This window comes from Aquila chrysaetos, chromosome 17 (assembly GCF_900496995.4).
Source record: "Aquila chrysaetos chrysaetos chromosome 17, bAquChr1.4, whole genome shotgun sequence".
Classification (NCBI taxonomy): domain Eukaryota; kingdom Metazoa; phylum Chordata; class Aves; order Accipitriformes; family Accipitridae; genus Aquila; species Aquila chrysaetos.
Genome location: NC_044020.1, coordinates 15,548,183 through 15,567,862, shown reverse-complemented (window position 1 = coordinate 15,567,862; position 19,680 = coordinate 15,548,183). Strand labels below are relative to the sequence as shown.

The 19,680-nt window shown below is 37.7% G+C and overlaps 1 protein-coding gene across 1 annotated transcript in view; it reads left to right on the top strand.

Annotated features, from left to right (window-relative positions):
• Nucleotides 1-349: 349 nt before the first annotated feature.
• SLC15A5 (solute carrier family 15 member 5) overlaps nt 350-19,680 on the top strand; it is a 35,777-nt gene continuing 16,446 nt past the window's right edge. Inside the window, exons 1-5 of the mRNA XM_030041553.2 lie at nt 350-1,134; nt 2,932-3,154; nt 9,170-9,339; nt 13,332-13,555; nt 16,086-16,272. Coding sequence (XP_029897413.1) covers nt 765-1,134; nt 2,932-3,154; nt 9,170-9,339; nt 13,332-13,555; nt 16,086-16,272 — 1,174 coding nt within the window. The 5' untranslated portion in view covers nt 350-764. The remainder of the gene's footprint in view (nt 1,135-2,931; nt 3,155-9,169; nt 9,340-13,331; nt 13,556-16,085; nt 16,273-19,680) is intronic.

Genomic DNA, 19,680 nt, shown 5'->3' with positions numbered 1-19,680 from the left:
TCATCTGTGCCCTTGACCCTTATGATGCATTGTAGCTATGGTGTAATATCTGGCTAAAGAAACAGTTCTGGTTTAGGTTGCTTTTAGATTGCTTTTTTTTCTTTGCTAATACATTCAACTTGCTTTCTTTTGAAATTTGCTTTTCTAACTTAACTGTATTAGCATTACTTATTTTTATAATTAACTTTATCTGAATTTCAACCAAAAATAACAAGAAATGTAATAATGATTAGATATTGTTAACCTTAAAAAAAAAACCTTCTCTTTATCTTTGCTTGCCATTTTTCACTTGTTGCCTAATTAGAGTATTAGATTATTTTAACCAAATTATTTTCTTGATCTGTTACTTGAATTGTGCTGAAAATGTTAGCTTTCATGTGTATTTAAATCTTTATCTTTAACATACAGATAGAGTTGCACATACAGTATTGGATTCACGTAATTTAATGGGTAATATAATTCTGGGGAAAAATCTTGTTCACCCCCAAATGTACTAATTGAATAAACTGATTGAGTTCCTAAGTGTTGCTAAATTCAGAAGCTGAAATATTGATATACGTCTTTGATTTTTTATTTTTTTTTTTTAATACTCTTTGATCCTATATGTAATGTCACAAAAGTGACAGGTGCCCTAAGAAATTGTAGTAGTGCAGTGTGGAATTCAAAGCAAGAGTCTTACCAGTTTGCTAATTACAGTGAAGGAGAACAGAAGTATACCTGTAACTTAAGCTGGTCTACTCAGTCATACTCAAAAGAAGATAAGCATGCCTGATGCAGACAGAAGAGATATACAAGAGAAGCAACTTTTGAACCACATGGCTGACAAGGAGCAAAGACCGTTACCTGGGAGAAGCAACCATGATGAAAACCTGTCTCAATCTGAGAAGAAATTCCAAGAGGCTATTTGTGTGCTGCTGGTGGAGCTGTGTGAGAGATTCACGTTCTTTGGCATCGTCTGCAACATGATCCTCTTCTGCACTGTCAGACTTGGCTATCGCAACTACCAGGCAGCTATTGTCAATATGTGCTTTGTAGGCACCTCCATGTTGACACCAGTACTGGTTGGCTGGCTTGCCGAATGCCTGGTGGGGAGGATCAAACTTGTGTGCGTCTGCATGTTTCTACACTTCCTAGGTAGGTGACACCCTGGGGACTATTTTATCTTTTAGTAATTCTGTTGCAGAAATGCATTATTGAGTATTATGTTTGAAATCTAATCACTTTCTCCAACCTTGTGGCTACCTTCTCTAACAGCTAATTACTTAGTTTCTCCTCTGCAAAATGCACTGCAGTATTTTTGCCTGTGTACTTTTGTGAGGCAGTGCTTTGAGTAAGACTAAGGAACGTTTGCATGTGTATCTTGTGGATAGTTGGTGCACAAACTTGACTCCTCTAAACTGGCTTAGCTATTCAGAACATGGATGCTCAACTCTTAAAATTGGTCCCTTTAACAAGCATCTAAGGTTATTAGCGTTTGGCACAAATGTGAGGCTTTAGTTAGAGAGATAGTTTGAGAGAGAGAGTTCGGAAGCTGTTTCCCAGCTGTTGGTAGTAGGACTTTATTGTATGTAAAGGTATATGACTGTTGTATTTGGACAAGAGGGAAAGATGTATTTAAGCACATACCAGTATAAACTTTGCCTTAAGTAGAGAGGCTGTATCCTAATACCTGTATTGAGAGCCTGCTTTCTGTTAGCACATTCTGAATCTTCCCCATGTGTTGTTCTGGAGATCTTTTACATAAAAGCACTGTTCAAACTAAGTATGACTGTTCTGTAGCAATTAATGCATCTTGCAGCTGGTGGTTATTCTGTCCACTTAAACCAAGCTGATATAAATACTTTTTACTTGGACCAGTAGTTGAGCATACACAAGTCTGACTTCTGCAGTAGCCAGCCACATTGTTATTTAGACATGTAACAAAGTAAGGAAAAAATCAGAGTCATTCCTGAAATGTTCTTGAGCTGATTGCAAAACCATTGTGCAAACAGCCTGGAAAAATGATTGCTGTTATGTTCCACTGTTTCTCCCATGGGCTTCTGGTTTGAAATCTCCTTCTGCCGCTTGTCCTTTCAATGCATATGTTAAAGTAGAAGACTGGTGACAAACAGAATTTGATGTATTGGGGTATTGTTTTAACCAGAACTTTTTTTTGTTTTGGAGATAGATCATTAAACATTCCTGACATATTAGGGTTTGATGCACAGTCATAGTCTTAGTCATGGCTAGTGTTGGTGGTGTTGACACATCAATATATTTTGAGTTTAGTCTCCAGTTACAGCTTGAGGAATCTGTAGCTGATTAAATCTGAAAGACTTGCTTTGCAGACTAGAGGTCGTAAATGCAATGCGTGACAGTGCTTCTATAGGTAAAGTTTCTGAAAGTCATGTGTTTCCCATGAAGCTGCAGCAGGAAAAAAAGTTTTCCATAAAAGTTTTGAGAATTTATTTGTTAAATTATGATTCCCATTACAATTCTGGGGTTTAAAGAAGATGCAAAAATGGCTACACTCCACCACGGGGTGGTTTTTTTGGTTGATCGGTGGTTCATCAGGTGACGTAACATGTTTTAACTGGTGCCCTCTGGCAAGTGGAGAGCTACTGCCCTCTGTATGCAGGCAATGGGGAAGGCCAGTGAGAGGAGCTACATTTTGAGAGTGAGTCTTCAGCTAACTGAAGAACCTGAATCCTTACAAGCACTTCAGAGGAAGATTGCTTTCTTGGAGGCCCTTAGCGGTCCTGCCTTACTATACATAGCAACATCCAGACAGGTTCTGCCTCTCTCCAGAATTAAGACTCTCCCTCTTTGCACTGCTCTGTTGTGTATCTTTGATTTTTCATCTGTTTTTTCAACATAACTGCTTAAAAATATGTATGTCTTATCAGTCTGATTCTAATCAATTTTAAATGACTATTTTCTTTCCAATTCCAGGCACAGCGCTATTACCTGTTGTGGCATTCCCCTTTGAAGACATTTACATTGACAGACGACATATTCTTCATATGCTAACCAAAAGGGAGCAGAAAATTGTATTCTACTTTGCACTACTCACAGCTAGTCTGGGAATAGGAGGCATAAGAGCTATAGTTTGTCCATTAAGTGCATACAACCTTGAGGACTGTGGACCAAAGGAACTGTTTTCTTTTTTCAACTGGTTGGTAACTTAATGTCAGCTAAATACCTGTTAGGGATGATAGAGCATTACCTTGAAATTCACTGCTGACTTACAAGGCAGATTCTACAGATGATGGGTTTCATGTTTTGTTTTTAACTGCAAATCTTTTAGATTTTAGAACAGTTTCCAAGAACTTTTGTAAAAACTTTTCCTAAATGTTTCCTTTTGCTAGAACTGGTAGGTGATCATCTGTTTTGGCCTCCTACCGAAATCTTCAGTCAGAATTAGGATCAACTGATTTGCCCAAATGCTCAAAGACTTGACAGCTTAGTTGCTGTTAGAACAACATATTCCATTTGGTTTTCTACCTTTAACATGGCTATGCCTTTAGGATATTTTGCTGTTACTCCCTAATTAACAGTGGCAAAATTCAATGATATGTTAGAATTTACATCAGAGTAAAACACAGCAGTCGAGTCTGCTGGTTTCTTGGAACTGGGGGTTGCTAGTAGTCTCTAACTGCTAACCTCAATGGTAGGGATCTGCTGTATTTTTTCAGCTCTGTTGCTGTGATGTTTTGGCATCAGATAAACCACTTCACATTTGTGTTCTAGTTTGAATATTTTAAATTTTTTAAGAAGACTTTGAGGAAAAATTGCTCCTAAAATGGTTCTTAAAATTCAGTTTTGTTTCATATTAATTATTTCTCTCTCTCGGTGCGTCGGGTCATTTCTGATGATGTGTTTGCCTTTATTTACCACTTCTGTAGCACTATACTGAGTGCTGTATGCATTCACCTGCACTTTCTGGTTAAACTGTGGAGTGAGTATCAAAGAAGTCACAGTGGGAACCTCCAGATTCCTGCTTCAAGGCCCGGTGAAATAAGCCCTAAACTGCCCCCTTTTCTCTCCTTTCCCTATACGTGCACAGTTATTAAAATAAAAACTGAGCACATTTGCATATTAACAATGCAATGCTGAAGAATCAATGAAGATCTTGGTGAATCAGATCTCTCCTCCTTTGGGGATGGCTTTCCTGGCTATTCTTTTTTCCTCCAATTATGTTAATATCAAAGAGTTTTGAATTAAATCCAAACTTCAGTGAATAAGGCAGCTTTACCAAAGGTGGATGAGACTGTTAGGTCCTTAGAGCAGATTCTGCCTCCTTGACCTGCCCATGGGAGAGGGAGGGAATATCCTTCCTTTTTACTCTATTCTAAGTTTTAATCCTTAATTAGCAACATCGTTTTGATTAAATAAGACTCTGGGGGATTAAGACTGGAGAGCAATCAGTTGTTCTGAAAGATAGCTCTGGAGAATTTATTGTACTATGGTCTTAGCCATTCAGAATTGTGTTTAATCAAAGTGACACTTCTCAGTGTTGATTACAAAGGAGATATAATACGAATAAAAAGTTCCTTGGGGGAATCCAAATGGGTCAGTTCTTGGAACTTTAGAAATACTAAGAAAGGCACATGTGCAATTAAAAAAATTTAATAATTTTTGCAGTGGCATCCAAGGAAGGACTGTTTAAGTGCAATCTCAAGATTTGAAAAATGGGGGTTTAGTCTTAGCAATCTTAATCTTGTTAAAACCTCTTGAATATAATCACTTTTTCTTGGTAGGCTGTTTTCTCTTGGTAGGTGCTTGTCGTGGGATTGAATTTTAAAACAATATAAAATGACATGGTTGCATACTCTTGCTGAGTTTGAGTCTGTGTTCTTAGCCAAGTTCTATTTAAACAATCAGAATTATTGGGTTAAAGATTGGGTTAAAAGACCCTGTAATTACCTGTTGTGTAATTCAATCGTTGAAGAAGATTGCTTTGCACAGCTAGGGCCTGGTTCTAACCCCTAGCATGAGCTATGACTGACCTTTTAAATAAACAGAATATACCAATGCTAAGTGGAGAAGGGACTTGGATTCTGTTGGACTGTTTCCCAAAGGACTTCTGCTTTTCTAAGGTTAAGGTTATGTACTGGTACTATTTTTGTAGCAGAAGAAGTAAATTCTGTCTATGGGAGCAGAGGATGAGAGCAAAGGGTACAATCCAGACTAGGGATGAGAGTTAGAAGTGTTGTGTCTTGTCTTACTGATGCGCTGTAAAAAAAATGCAGAGAACATGGGACCAGTAGTATTTCTCTACCCTGCACTGCCCTTCCCTTCCTTTTTTCTTTTCATATACTGCAGATCAGTTTCTTCTGTTATCCTGGACACACTTTACATTCACTTTTAAAAATGCTTTTCTACCCCTTTGGGTTTCCCCCCACACACACCTTGTCTTTGCAGAGAACTCCATAATGATTCTGAAAAAACTTACCACCTCCTACAAAGCTGTAGTACAGTGGACACTGGTCCATACATGGAATATCTGGGTCTGAGTTTGGATAAATCAGAACTTAAACCGTGAAAGCTGGACGTGCTTAAAAAATAAAAGCAAATGATATTTCAAGTGACAGGAAATCTCCTGAGTTTTCAAAATTAATCCGAAAAGTGACAAAAGGTCAATTTTAGAATATTTTCATATATTTAACTTGATCTCAGATTGTTTCATTCAGCACGTTCATCTCAACTGTTACATTAAGTAAAAACTTTCTGAATACTGTATAAACATAAACAATACTTTTAAATAAGAAGTCACCTGCATGTTACTTCTTTAAAGTTATCACAATGAATACATTTCTGTAAAGTCTTATAATGAGATTATTAGGTTTTTATGGGCATGTCACAATAGCATTTAGGTTTGTATTTGGACTGTGTTCTTGAAATGAACGTCCCAAGTTGGCATTTGGCTCTCACTGTGAGAAGACCTCAGAGAGCTGAAGCTCCAGGAAGGAGCTGTTCCCTGCAAAGTTGGACATGATATTCCGTTTGGCGTACTTAACTAATTCAGCTATGCCCTGCTGGGATCTCTGAGACACTTTACATAATGCCAGTCCAAATATTGCAATATTGGATAGCTGTGGTATATGAGAGCTAGCAAGATGTGTTTCTGTTTGTGTAGGTTCTGATCTACTGCTGTCAGTATGGTATGAGCAAATCCCAAAATTCTGATGTGTTCATTGAGGCTAGTTTGTCGTTCTTGTTTGGCCCATAGGGGTTGCTAAAACAGGTTGAGTGGTTCTTTTCTTCTCATTTCTGGGAGAGGACAGGAGCTTTACATTTCAGTCTTACAGAAATTTGCTATGCCGTGGTGAAAAACAAAGGCATTCTCCTGTACTCAAGGGTTTTTTTTGGAGTTTCCTACTTCCAGTGAAACAATCATAGAGCCATGAAGAGTGTCAGGACTTCAGGTAGCTCAGGCACACTTCTTTAGAAAGTTTGGAAAACAGCCACTGAAACTTGTAATTTAAAAATTGTCAGTTAGGAATTGTTTTAAAACTTTCTACACAAGTTCTAGTTGATCCTGTTGTGTAACTGTATTTTTTAAAAAGCTTTAGTTGAACAGGGGTCAACATGTGTATGTACAAAATCCCTCCAACTACACCATCACAGAGTAACATAATTCCAAAGTGCCTAGAGACCGCTTGAAGTGGAGGGGAAAAGTCCATGATTCTGATGAGTATCATCTGCTGAAAATGTAAATTACTTAAAGGAAACAGTAATTGGTTTGGAACCTCAGATGTGACTTGGTGTGACTTCAGAGAAATGCGTGAAGCAGGAGAGCTCACTGCTGTGCATGTCCTTGCTGGTTCCGGAAGAGCTGCTGCTGCATGGCTCTCAGCAGCACTGACTTTGCCCTGGTTGAGTACATCATTTTTCTTCTGCTACTTGCCCTGGGTCCTGTGAGGTAAGCTGCATAAACGTGTTCCCATGCCTACTGCTGCACAGCCCTGTGGTCATCTCCCATCCCCTAGCAGAGTGAGTGAGTGTTGTCTTTGTAACTGAACAGACCTGAGGAGCATTACCAAGGTCTGTACTTCTGACACGATAAAAGTTTTGCTTGCTTGGCAGTAGCTAGATGTGATGTAATGGGCAACGTCGGAACAAGTGGAAGGAGTACAGCAGGTACTTCAATACTCTAACTTGCAATATGACTATGGTTTGTCTTAGCAATTATGACAGGCCACCTAGAAATCATTTTAAATTAATGAAGTGGGGTTGAGGAAGTCTCCTAGGTGTCAAGAGAGACTTGCAATCCCCCTTTTAGGATTTTCAGGTCAAAACATTTTTCTGTGATTGCTGATACAGAGAACTGCAGTGGTAGGCTGATACTTTGCTCCTGCCCTACCCACTCATTTGCAGTTGAGGAGGGATCAAGCTGGAAAGCTTGGGAGTTGGATTGCTGAGGGGTAACTGGTCTGCTACAACATGTTAAGATTTTTCTTTTATTGCTGAGAAGGTAATTCTAGATGAATTAGGAGACATAAATACTCAAGTCCAAATAGCATACATGAGGCGGAAGTGGCACCAGACAAGAAAGCAAGCTTTGCTTCCTCAAGCAGTATGTATTAAGCTATATAATCATGTATCAACATATATTTCACCTTTAAATGAAACCATTTTGCTAAGGTTCCAGCAAAGGTGAAGGAATCTTGCAGTTACTTACAAAATGTAATCCGTGATATATTGAGGTAGTACTACTCCATTATTGATCCCTCTTCTTTGTTTAAAATACAGTTGTCGTCTTTAAAGCCAACTTGGAACTTGGAAGTTTAGTCAAAGTTAAAATTCTTAACTTAAAATTTCATAGGCTAAGTCTGCAGGCCAGAGTCAATTCTGAAGCAAAAATTGCTGAATGACTAACACTGACTCTTCAAACAAAGTATCATGCTGATCCCCAACAATATTTTTGGAAACTGTGACTCCAACAAAGCAGGTCCTCCCTAAATCTCATCTCTCTACTCTGAGATGCTGAATATTCGAGTCTGCTCTGTAGCCTCAAACCCCTGTTTTCTGTCAGAGTTATGTTTTAAGGGAAACCTTGGTTAAAGCTCTGCTGAAAGCAAAAAGGCAACACAAGTGTCCTGAAGAGCAGTGTAAGGGGAGCACCTTAGAATTTAAAAGAAGTTAGAGGGGTTACAACCCCTCTAACACTTGTATTTATGGATGGTAGAGTAAAAATTGGTCAGTCATGTTGTGAGAAGAGGCCTATACAATAGAAGTATAGAAGTACATTTTGTTTCACTTCAATAAATAGCTATACAGTTAACTAACTTTTTGAAAAAGCTGAATTTTAGAAGAACTCATGGTTTAATGTGTTACGTAGGAGTCAGAATCCAAGGAAAAAAAAGTGTGGTGACAATATACTCTGAACTGCACAGATATAAACTTATTTGCTAGGATAAAGAAAATAAGTAGTCATCCTTTTGCATACTGTCAGGGAAATGCATTGTTCTGGTATTTTTTATTTTGGGGGTTTGCTTTTTGCTATCCTTATAATTTCTTAAAGCAGTGGTTCCAAACTGCGGTAGGCCTATCTCTAGTGGTATGCCATCTGCTTCCAAGAGTATGCAGTTTTCATTTTAATATCTCCTATGCATAGGAGAGGCTCAGCACTTACTTGGGAAGCACCTCTACTGCCAAAGGCACTCTCAGAGCAAAGTTTGTTGGGGAGCCTCCTTATCAAGATAACTCCAGAAGCCAACAAAAATTCAAGCTGAGCCTTGCAACTAATGGAAAAGCCATCCCTTCTGATAAATCAAATTCTAGTATTTCTTAAACAAGGGATGGTGGCATTAAGACATTTCTCTTAAGCTTAACGTATGTGATTTGATGATATTGCATACACAAAACTTATATTATCAGCTATTAAATGTGTAAATGGTAAATGTTGATGTATTTAATTAGACTGATCCACAAGAATATTTGCAGTACTAGATTGATAATTGGTTCAGCTCTACTGCTTTAGTACAGTTACTTTAATCATATACCTCTTGGAGCTGAGACATCCAAATGAAATTTGATGTTAATTGCTGTGTCAATGTGTGCATGGTACTGATGCTGTCCATGCTTACTATACTTATCATGCCTTTAATTTGTTGTTTTAATCTTCTGTAAAGGCCTTATACTATTCAGCCTCTCCACTCTTTTCTCTCTTGTCTGTGTGTACTAGGTTTAATTGGCTGGTTAATTTAAATTCAGCAGTTGTCTTTGTCAGCATTTCTTATATCCAGAAGTCTGTGGCCAGGAACCTTGGTTTTCTTATCCCATTTGTGTCCGTGCTTATGGCTATGATCACAATTCACATGGTGCGGGGTGAAATGATTTACAAACCCAAAACAGGTAAGAGGCAACTCTATCTTAGGAGATATCTTTAGAGATTATTTTCACAGAAGAGATCAACTTGCATAACTAAACAAGTTCTTCCACAACACTGCCGTGTTTGGTTGGAGATCTTGGGGTTTAACTCTACAAGGTTCCTGTGTAAGAGACAATGTCCATCCTCTGTAAAGACAGACCTGGAGATTCTGGATAGGCTGAAAAAGTGGAAAGCAGTCTCTGGTAAACTTATGTACATTTTCTGTCACGTCGAGACACGTGTCAAAGCATTTGCCTGTGCAGGAAGAGGTATAATATGCATGCTGCTGGTGGACTTCATTTTGTCATGTTTGGTTCAACCTATGCCCAATGTGTTTTGGTCAGTTGAAGCAGAGTTTGCGCCTATGCTAAGGCACCAAGCACACTTGTGTTTTCTACCTTAAGTGTGCTCCATTGCTTTGCCTGAACTTGCACCTGGGCAGCCAAGCAGTGTGGTTAGTCAGCTAAACAGGAATATGCGCTAGTAGCAAAGTAGTTTTATAATGCCTTTATCTTGCAGAATATCTGCTGCTTATTGTTATTTCAACATGCTTGCTTATACAACATCAAGTGTTTTTACACATTTGAAAATAACTAGAAATACCAAATAGCTCCAAATAGCTACTGCGCAGACTGCAGATATTTTAAAACAGAAGAAGTTCTTGCACTTCTGTGGCCTCACCGATTAGTACCTGAGCTCTAGAAAAGCCTTTGATGGCAGCTACCCCTCTCCATTGACCAAGCATGGAAATATAAGTGGAGCCTAGGTGACTTGAATAAGGCTGTAAATGCCCAAACCTTGCTGTTCTTTTTTCCAACAGAACCCAGAAAGTGAAAGCAGGTTGTTATTTCAGTGTTTTTGTTATAATCTAAGCAAAAATATATTAGCAATGAGGGAATGAATGCATAAATCAAATGCCTGGAAATATCATAGTAAGGATGTCACTAAAGAGGTTTATTCAAAACAAACAGAGCCAAAGAAATGCATCCCCTCCACAGTGCCCAAAAAACCTCATGATAATATGCAGCTGAGGTCTGCAAAGACTAGCATCAAATTAGCTAGGTTCTTATGGAGAGAAAGGTGGCTGGCTGGCTCGCTGGGGGTCTCTACAGGTTTTACAGTCTGAGAAGCTAAAAAAATTCTTTAGTGTCCAGCCCTGAGCTGGACCATTTCATATGGACTAAATCTGTAGTTTTAGCATCTAAGCAGTTTAATTCTCCTAAGTGGAATAACATAAATTTGTAGATCATGTCTATCTTGGCAATCAACAAAACTAGCAGAATTTTTTTTTTTTGTATCAAGTGTTTTTCCTATAAGTGTTGTTTGATTTATCATGTATTTTCCAAGTCTTTGCAGAATGCTAATCTCTACACTAATATCTGCAAAGTTTTTTATCTCCTTAGTCAAAATAAAAGATAATATACTTTGTACCTTCCCGTGAGATAATGAAATTGGAAATTCTTCAGAACTGTAGTTCAAATCTATAGGTGACCTTAAATGATTTTTATATATGCTGCCTTTTTTATTTTAAGGTAACTTGTCAAATATGGATCATGCATTCAATTATGTTTAGCTGTCAAGCATGGACTTCATTTGCATTTCTTCCCACTGCTATAATTTTGAGGACTGGCAGATGACCAGAGATGAGGGGGAAAAAAATGTGTATCTACCGTCTAGGGTGCAATGTAGGCTTTTTATTGTAATTAAGTAGCATAGATATTCATGATTAGATCAAGGTCAAAGTAGCAGAACATTAGAGCCCAGGGCTGAAGTATAAAGGAGAAGGAAAATCGCTTTCTGAAAGTTGCAATTTAACATCTATACAGATAGATATTTTTTTTTTAATGAAAACATTAGAAATGCAAGTATGGAGTGTATGATGTTGATCTACACAACGTGCACTGATAGAAATGTTTATGCTTTTAAATATGGCTCTTGCTAGCTGATCAGACTTGTAATCTGAAGAATTCCCCACTATTGAGATCTGTGGGCTTTACTTCTTTTCTTTTAAAGAAGGGATGAGATACTTATTCTAACTACATCATTGGCAAAACCCTCTTTATATCGATTAGGTCTATGTATCATTCAAGTAGCTTTTTGAACTACAACTTCAAGCAGCTTTATCTTCCTAGTTTATTAGATCTTATAATCTGCTGGAATTCTATGCCAAGAAACACAGCTAAATAATGTATTTGTCTGTTTTGCCTCATACAAAATAATGTTTCCTAGGTAGCTGACTGAAATTACATTAAAGAGGGCCTCAGCTGATCCATTAGGAAAGGCAGGGAAACATCAGGATTTGTTGCCTATTTTAGTCTTTTTTGCAGTGAGAGTAAGAAACAAAAGTCTGCCCAACATCTTCCATTCCAAAGGAAAGGAGATGGTCTTGACCAGCTTTGAGACTAGGTCAGATAAACCAGGACACAGCCAAGTTGTTGCTTTGTTGAGCTGTCTGCTGGTCTTGTCATGGGGTACTCTGCGTAACTTCTTATTTCAGCATTGACTGGGTTCAAACCCTTGTAGAGCAGTAACACAACATTATTGCTTTTCATTCCTTCTTTTTGAATGTCCAGCCTCTAGCATAGGGCGAAGCAAAAGATTATCACTTCTCTGACCTAAACCACGTAACTACTAGTTCTGCCAATGAGTTGAGCTGACACTGACTCTTCTGGTACTTTTATTTTCAGAAGTAAAAAAAAACCAAAACAACACAAAAAAAAACCCCAAAAAACTCTGCATGACAAAAGCCCCAAGTCCCACTTGTTTTCTGGTTAGCTCCTTGGTCAAGTCACTCTGGAAGTCTGCAGATTTTTCTTTTAGTCTTAAGATTTGGTCTTGAAATAGTCTAGATCCTAAACTTAAACATCACTTACAAGGAGTGGTAAGAATAGTTGCCTAGTACAGTCACACAGAACAATAAAAACTGTAGCAACTCTTTGTGTTAGCAAGCTTTGATATGCTATTTCAGATTTTATTCAATAGTGCAAACAGTCTACAGGTTAATGCTAGACAGCCAGAGTTTTAAACATTAGGTTATCTAATAAAATGCCCTTTCTTAGTACTCCAGAGCAAGTGCTTCCAATAGGTGTCAATGGATATTTCTAGAAAAAAAAATTCCATACCAGAGATAGTAGGGAGATGTTTTCCCTCTGCAATCTTAGTTCACCTTAGTTTTTGGAAGGTATTAGTTTATAGATACCCAAGTTATTGTAGTGCTTCAACACTCTCAGAAAAGCGGAGAAGTGCTATAACCCCTATTTGTATGGATGGCAATTTACCAAAGGTAAATGAATCTGCATTCCCAAGCCTGAAGCTAATAGTTTTGTCCTTGTTTTACTTCCATTTCCTCTGAGTCTGAGAACCAAGTTAGCAATTCCTGAACCCAGTAACCAGTAAGCAAGTTTTAATATGCCAAATACTAGATTGGAAACTTCTCCTCTGCCACAGCATGTTACTTGGAAGTCCTGAGATAATATTTCTGGCTTTGAAATGCATCCATGAAAATTCTCTTATTTCATCAGCCCTCTTTTGAGCTCCCTTTCCTTCTCACTTCACTATTACCCTTCCCTTGCTGCTGGACTTCAGCAGATATGCAATATTTCAGTACAGTCTTGAATTGAAAACTAACCTCATTCAATCAATAGAAAGCAAAAAGCGAAGGAAAGTAATACTTTAACTGCTCAACCACAGCAACGGGTGGTTGTGGTGTCTTAAATCACTGGTAGCAAAAGGCACTTCTCTCTGTGGATTTTGGGCTGAATTGCTTTTGTAACAATTAAGTTGTGAACCAGCTGGCTTCCAAAAAAAAGAATGTTTTGGAAGAAATCCAGACTGTTACTGCCTTCCCCCTCCCCAAAAAGACATAAAGGTGAATATATCAGGCTGCATTTTCCTTCCCAAAGTGTTTTGTCTTGTCTTGTTTGTTTTGGCAGCAAATAAAAACATACCAATGTCTAATGTCTCTGATTGTTTGCAGACAGTTCCCTGCTGACGACTTTTGGGGTAATTGCTAGCGCACTGAAAAAAACATGCTGCATGCGATATCGCTACTTTAGCGGAAGTGTGACAAACTGGCTAGATCATGCCAAGGAAAACTATGGTGGTCAGTACAGTGAGACTCAGGTGGAAAGCACAAAGTTGCTCTCCAGGCTCTTCCCATTGTTTGCTTTCCAAATTCTATACAGAACATGTATTATGCAGGTGGGTACACAGCTTTTAAACAAAAATCTTGAAATATACTGTGACATGTGTTTACTACTATGTCTCTAGGCATGTTTTTTTAACTGTTGCTTTACCAGCAGAGCAACCTTGCAGAGTAGTTTTAATTACCTGAGAATATACCTTGCTATATCCTTTCACGTCATCAGCTAAGTAAAACTGACTTGGTCAAGATTCATTAAGGAACTTGTGTGACTGCTTGCCACTCATTTCTCTGAACCTTTACTGGCTGAAACATCTAGTGCTAGAGTCCTGTGCTCCTCACGCTGCCATGTTGCAGTTATCGGAGACTTGGGCTCAGCATTCTTTGAAAAAATGTAATATTCCAATTTCTTAAATGTTCACTCACTTTTTGGGAGAGGTAGAAAATTTTATTTGCTCTTTTGCTTGCGTATTTCTCCTATTGTTTTGATGGGATTATGTTGCTGGTGTACCTGCGCTGGAAATGGGTGGTTTTCCATTTGTGGGAAGCAGTCTTTTCACAGCCTCTCTATCAGGCTATGTGGTTCTTCCCGCTTCTGAGTGTGTGTACGTTATATAAATGTAAATGTGTCAAGAAGCTACTTAAGCTGACATGATTCCTTCAGATTCATTTCTGTCTGGATGATCCTGGCTAAGCAGGAGCTTGAGGTAGCTTACCCTTTGGCAACTGGAATAACAAATTTATGAGCTGGCTTGGAAATTCATTTTTACTTATTGGTGTTAAAATGCTGCTTAGGGAAATTCTTACAAATTTTTACCATATACTGCTTTATTGACACTCCCTTTTGCCATCATCCTACATTCCCATCCATCTGCCTAATTCTTTCTCCTCTTCCTTCCCCATTCCCCCCCCAAAGCACAAAAAATCCCAAGCAAACAAACAAAAAAACCCTCAAACCAGCAAATGCACACATGTGGCTGAGGCTATGCATTAATGACCAGATGGAAATGAACCAGATATCATTAATTGGGGTTGTAATAATCAGGTATATATCTAGAAAATATAAAAGTATTTGCACTGCTGAAAGAGATGACTTTTATTCCTTTGGCAGAATTTCCAATACATTTAAGGCTCGCTCTTAGACTAGGTGATAGATCAGTATCTTTTTTGTAAAGATTAATAGTATTTTCTCCATCTTATGAAGTTAACAGCTTTCAGTGCCTGTGATTCATGTTGATGATATTTTAATTCCTTTTAAGAAGTCAATTCTGATTTGCAATAGGCAGTGGAAAGAAGGAACCAATAAAATTTGCCTCAATTCTGATCTTTCATAGTTCTGTTGCCATTTATTCACCCTTTTACAATTTATATCTTCTTTTGGGAATGGAATGTAGGTGAAAAATATTTTTATTAAGAGCTAGCATTTGAAGTAATTCTTTAGCACTGAACAGATTCCCAGTGAGCAGAGTTGACGATAACCATTGATGAGAAACCCTATGTGAGCTCAGTTACTAACTATACATTAATTTTCAGACGGCTATAAAGCAGTAATATTCTACCTGGATTTGGCATTACCAGTCATGTTGAAGAGCCATGCAGAATGCTGCAGGAATCTAGAACTCTCTAAAAACAGAAATAGAGTAAAGAAAGCATTTCTACATCCAGCTCTGTCATGGCTGTACTCTGTGAATTGCTCAAGTTACCTCTCTTTCTTTTTCCCATCAGTCTGTAAAATGGAGCAGATTATAACTCCCTGCTGCACATGAAATTGCAATGCTGAGTTAATCAAGCTTCCTTTAAAAAAACAAACTGAAAAATCTGTTGGTAGAAGCTATTGTGATTTTTTTTTTTTTTTTTTTTTTTTTTTTTTTTAAATAAACTGAACAGATCCTCTATAGAGCCTCACACAAGCAGGACGAATTATTTCCTTTTGAAGTGAGAGACAGTCTTATAAATCTACTTAATTTCCTACCCTGATGACTGCCATTGGTGGACTCCTCATCTGGTTATTTGTTTTCTTCTGTTTTGAATTCTCAGAAGTAGAAGGAAGTCCTCTATATAGCTGCTATGGCTGTCTGTTACATTAACCTGGTTCTAAGACTGTGGCCAAATCTTCATTCCCTGTAGCTTTTAAAGCCACATGCTGGCAAGAGCATCTTAAAAACTACTCCCACCTTGAGCATAGAATCAGAAGTTCAAAAAAACTCTGCATCTTGCTATTCTAAAATTCTGTTCTGTCAAACACTGTCTGTGAGAAGTGACTAAAGTATTATGCAGAACCTTTTAGTATATTGACTGATAGCTCTAACTAGGGATGATCAAATAAACTCATGGACTGCTGCTTAGATTTGTTAATTTCAGGAGCAAATGAAATAGAAGGAAAAAAGTTACGTTCTGGCAGAGAATGAGAATGTCACTATCTGAAAGGCTTTCATCATGAATGGTCATTTCTTTTGGCCAGCAGGTATTTGGTTTACTGTGACTTCTTCAGAAGGAAAAGAGTTGGAGAAGTTTCCAAATATAGTAAAAATCTTATCCATGAAAGGTACCTGCTATACTTACGGAGCGGGGTTTTATTCTTCAATACAGATTCCTTCAGGATATTATCTCCAAACCATGAATTCCAACTTGCATTTCAGTGGATTTGTCTTGCCAGTTGCAGCAATGAATGTGATAAGCATCGTGCCACTACTGATTCTTGTTCCTATTTTGGAACAAATTAACTCGTGTCTCTTTAATGCCAAGGACACTGGACATTCTCCAACAATTTACATTGGTATGTATAAAATAAATGTGTTTATGCAGTTTTAATATGTATTCTATTTTGAAAGAGAAACTTCAGTAGCTGATGGATGATCCTGTACAATTATTTCTGACTATAAATGTTAAGATGGAATTGTTTTGGGATTATGCTCAGAGGTAAATATGTTTCAAAGGAATTGTTGAAAAGAAGGTCCTGAAAAAACATAGTAGATATCAAGAAAAAATGCATCGCTTTTGTGTAGGACAGAGACGGAGACTCTTCTGACCAATAAAAAAATGTTGAGACATGCTCACAAATAACTAGGAGTCATCCTAAGGAATTGGTTAGAGAAACGGCACTAACCATTTAGGCCTGACACTTACTCTGACTTTGGTTATCATCTGTATGTTTGTTTATCCATTAACTTTTGGAAAGTTAATTTACTTTGAAAGTTTTTTTGGGGGGATGGGAGAGTCCTTCGGTTAGTTGCTCTCTGATACTGGAGAAGTGTTCATTGCTCAGAATGGTGTTTGGATTTAAATAACTAGGTTATGAACACAGGCTTTCTTTTTCTGATATTTTTATGCTATAACTGCATCGACACTAGCACTGTAGCTCATAAAAGGGAAATAGTATTATCTCTTGTACAGTTTATTCCAGACTCTTCCATTGCATCACAAGTGAAATAAAAGTATCTAGTCTAATTGTGTGTCTGCAATAGGTCTTTTTAGAACTGGCAAGCAGAAGAAAACATGCAGACAACTATGCAAAACAAATGGATGCATATCACTGGACTGCTGTTCCCATTGAGCAGGCCGAACAATTCACAGGTGGCAGGTTACTTGGAGAGGTACAGCTTTCCTCTCTAGTACTAGAATTTTCATTTGTGTATCTAGTATTGGATAATTGTCCAGGTGTTAGTAATTCTATTTATTAAAATCATAAACTGAAACATACCTTACTGTACGTTCCCTTAAAGTAAAGCAAAGGGGGATCTCCAGAGGTGAAGTATTATCTCATTCTCATAGATGTGGTACAAAGAAGTATTCTCTGTTGAGTCCCAGTGTTTTCAACATAAAGCGTTGTAAGCTCAGGCTTGCAGATTGGCACTCATTTCAGAGAAATTCATAGCATAGAAGTAATGATGGCTTTAGTAGGGGTTGAGCCTCCTTCTGCTGACACTGATGTGAATTTTTTTTTTTTTAATTACCCCATAGCGCCAAACCTCTTATGTTCTAGGATCTGTAAGGAACCTCTGCAACCCTCTTCTGATATCAGCTACATCTATAACCACTAGAAAAGCAGCTTCCATTCTGTGTTCACTTAAATCTATTCCTTTTTGTAGATACTCTCATTAAATTTCCTATGGTTTTTTTATCTTCCAGCCTGCATTACAAACCTCAGACAAAAATATTTATAAACGACTATTTTCTCAGTGTGTTACTATTAATTCAGTGCCCCGTGGCAAGCAGCACAGTGAGTACTGACACACAGAGAGGTATTAATCTGACTAAATTAGCCTAATTAAGAGTGTTATTAAGTTTTATACAAACCAGATGCATATAACACAGCAGGTTGCAATTACCCTAGTTTTTAAAATAACATCTGCATTAAAACACAAAAAGCACATTCAGATAATAATTTTCCTTAAAACCATGGAAATTTCAAGTTAGTATTAATGTTCTATCCTGTTATGTTGAACAGCAGTAGAATATATGCAGTGGTTTATTCTTAATAGCGTCATTTATTAAAATAGCCTCCTGTTAGGGGTGATAAATTACCTGAGGCATAAAAATACCTGTGAGTACAGGCGATGGCTTTAGATATCCAAGTATATGACTGCACCTGCAAATATGGTAGACCTCTAAGTGCCAATATTTTTGCCAACAGTTAATTAGGTTCACAATTATTTTCAGGAACAAAAATGGAAGTATAAATAGGCTGTTGGTGTTATGCCAGCCTGTAACTATATTTTAATTCAAGTCTTGTAAGAGGAAGAAATTTAAATAGTTTTCTGGAAATTTTCAGTATGTCAAGAATAACAGTTTTCAAGGACAAACCATATAGACAATGTTGAGCTGAAATATCTGACTGCTCTGTAATAAGAATCTACATGGAAACTGTAATCTATGTTACTTTCTCTATAGTTGTTGGTTTATTTGTAAATTAGGTATGATCTAAAAAACCTTAAAATCTTAACGTGAATTTAGATTGTGTCCCAAATATATTGAGTATCTGGACCTCTTTTGAAAAACATGAATATTTCATAAACTTAGAACTTTTCCAGTTTCATAGTTCTTTGGGTTTTGGGGGGTTCTTTTATGTTGCTTGATTTAGTCAATAGTATAGAAGATTCAGCAGAGAACTGAAGGTGTGTGTCTTCTGGATAGTTGTCCATCAGCTACGCGCAAGAGGCTCTAGCTGAAGTACCTGAGCCACAGAAGTTCTTGCACTAATATTCTTAATGCCTGATTATACTGAAATGTCTTATTAGTCTTGGATTTACTCCATCCAAGAGCGATGTGGAGAACAGCTCTCCATACAGTACACAAAAGCAAGCCTCCAGTCCAATGTCTATTTGAGGTGATTTGGGAGTTGATGATGACCATTGCTCCCTAAAAGATGTTCTAGTTTAAACAAGTATTAATTCCAGGAAAGCTTTTTGACCTGTTTTACTTGGGATATGAGATCAGGAATCACAAAGGTCCAATACAACCTTAGTCACTAGATAATATAAACAACCTTGTCCTAGAATCAGCCCCAAGTGTTCCTAAAAGCAGCCTGTTCCTCTATAAAACCAAAGCCTCAGATGGTCATTCCACACTGCTTGTTTTAAAGAGGACTGAAGGGACAAGAGGTAGAAGGAAAACCAGGTCTCCAAGGCTCTCTGTTTCTTCCTCTGCCACATAATGCCTTAAAAGAAATATTACAGTTGTTGGGCATTCAGAGGTTACTTTTTTCTGAAATGTTTTGGCTTTTAGTAAGGAAAATGCTTAAAATATAGCACTGTGTAGTAATATAGAACTGCTTGAGGTTTCTTTAGTACTAACATAATTTTTTATTAGGAGAACTCTTGCTTTGGTAGATTACAAGAAGCTCCTTGAGGGCTTTTTACCTGGCCTTGATAAGGTACATTGGCTAGAAAATGCAGTTGAATTCCCTCCTGTCATCAATTTTCAAGCAATAATTCATTGATGTTCTTATTAAGCACTAGAGGGGCCTTAACAGCAAAACAGCCTCCAAGCTTCTGGTTAGGCAGGGAGGACGGTACTCAAAGTCAGGAAAGCTGAGGAAAACTGTGCTGGTGGAAGGGTGTGAGACTTTGCTGCTGAGAAAAGAAACAGATGCGTGCAAAAACATAAGGCGGCTAAGGCCACTTAGCTATGTCAGTTTTCTGCCCTTTCTGTCCTGACACCCAAAGAGACAAACTTTATATGTGTT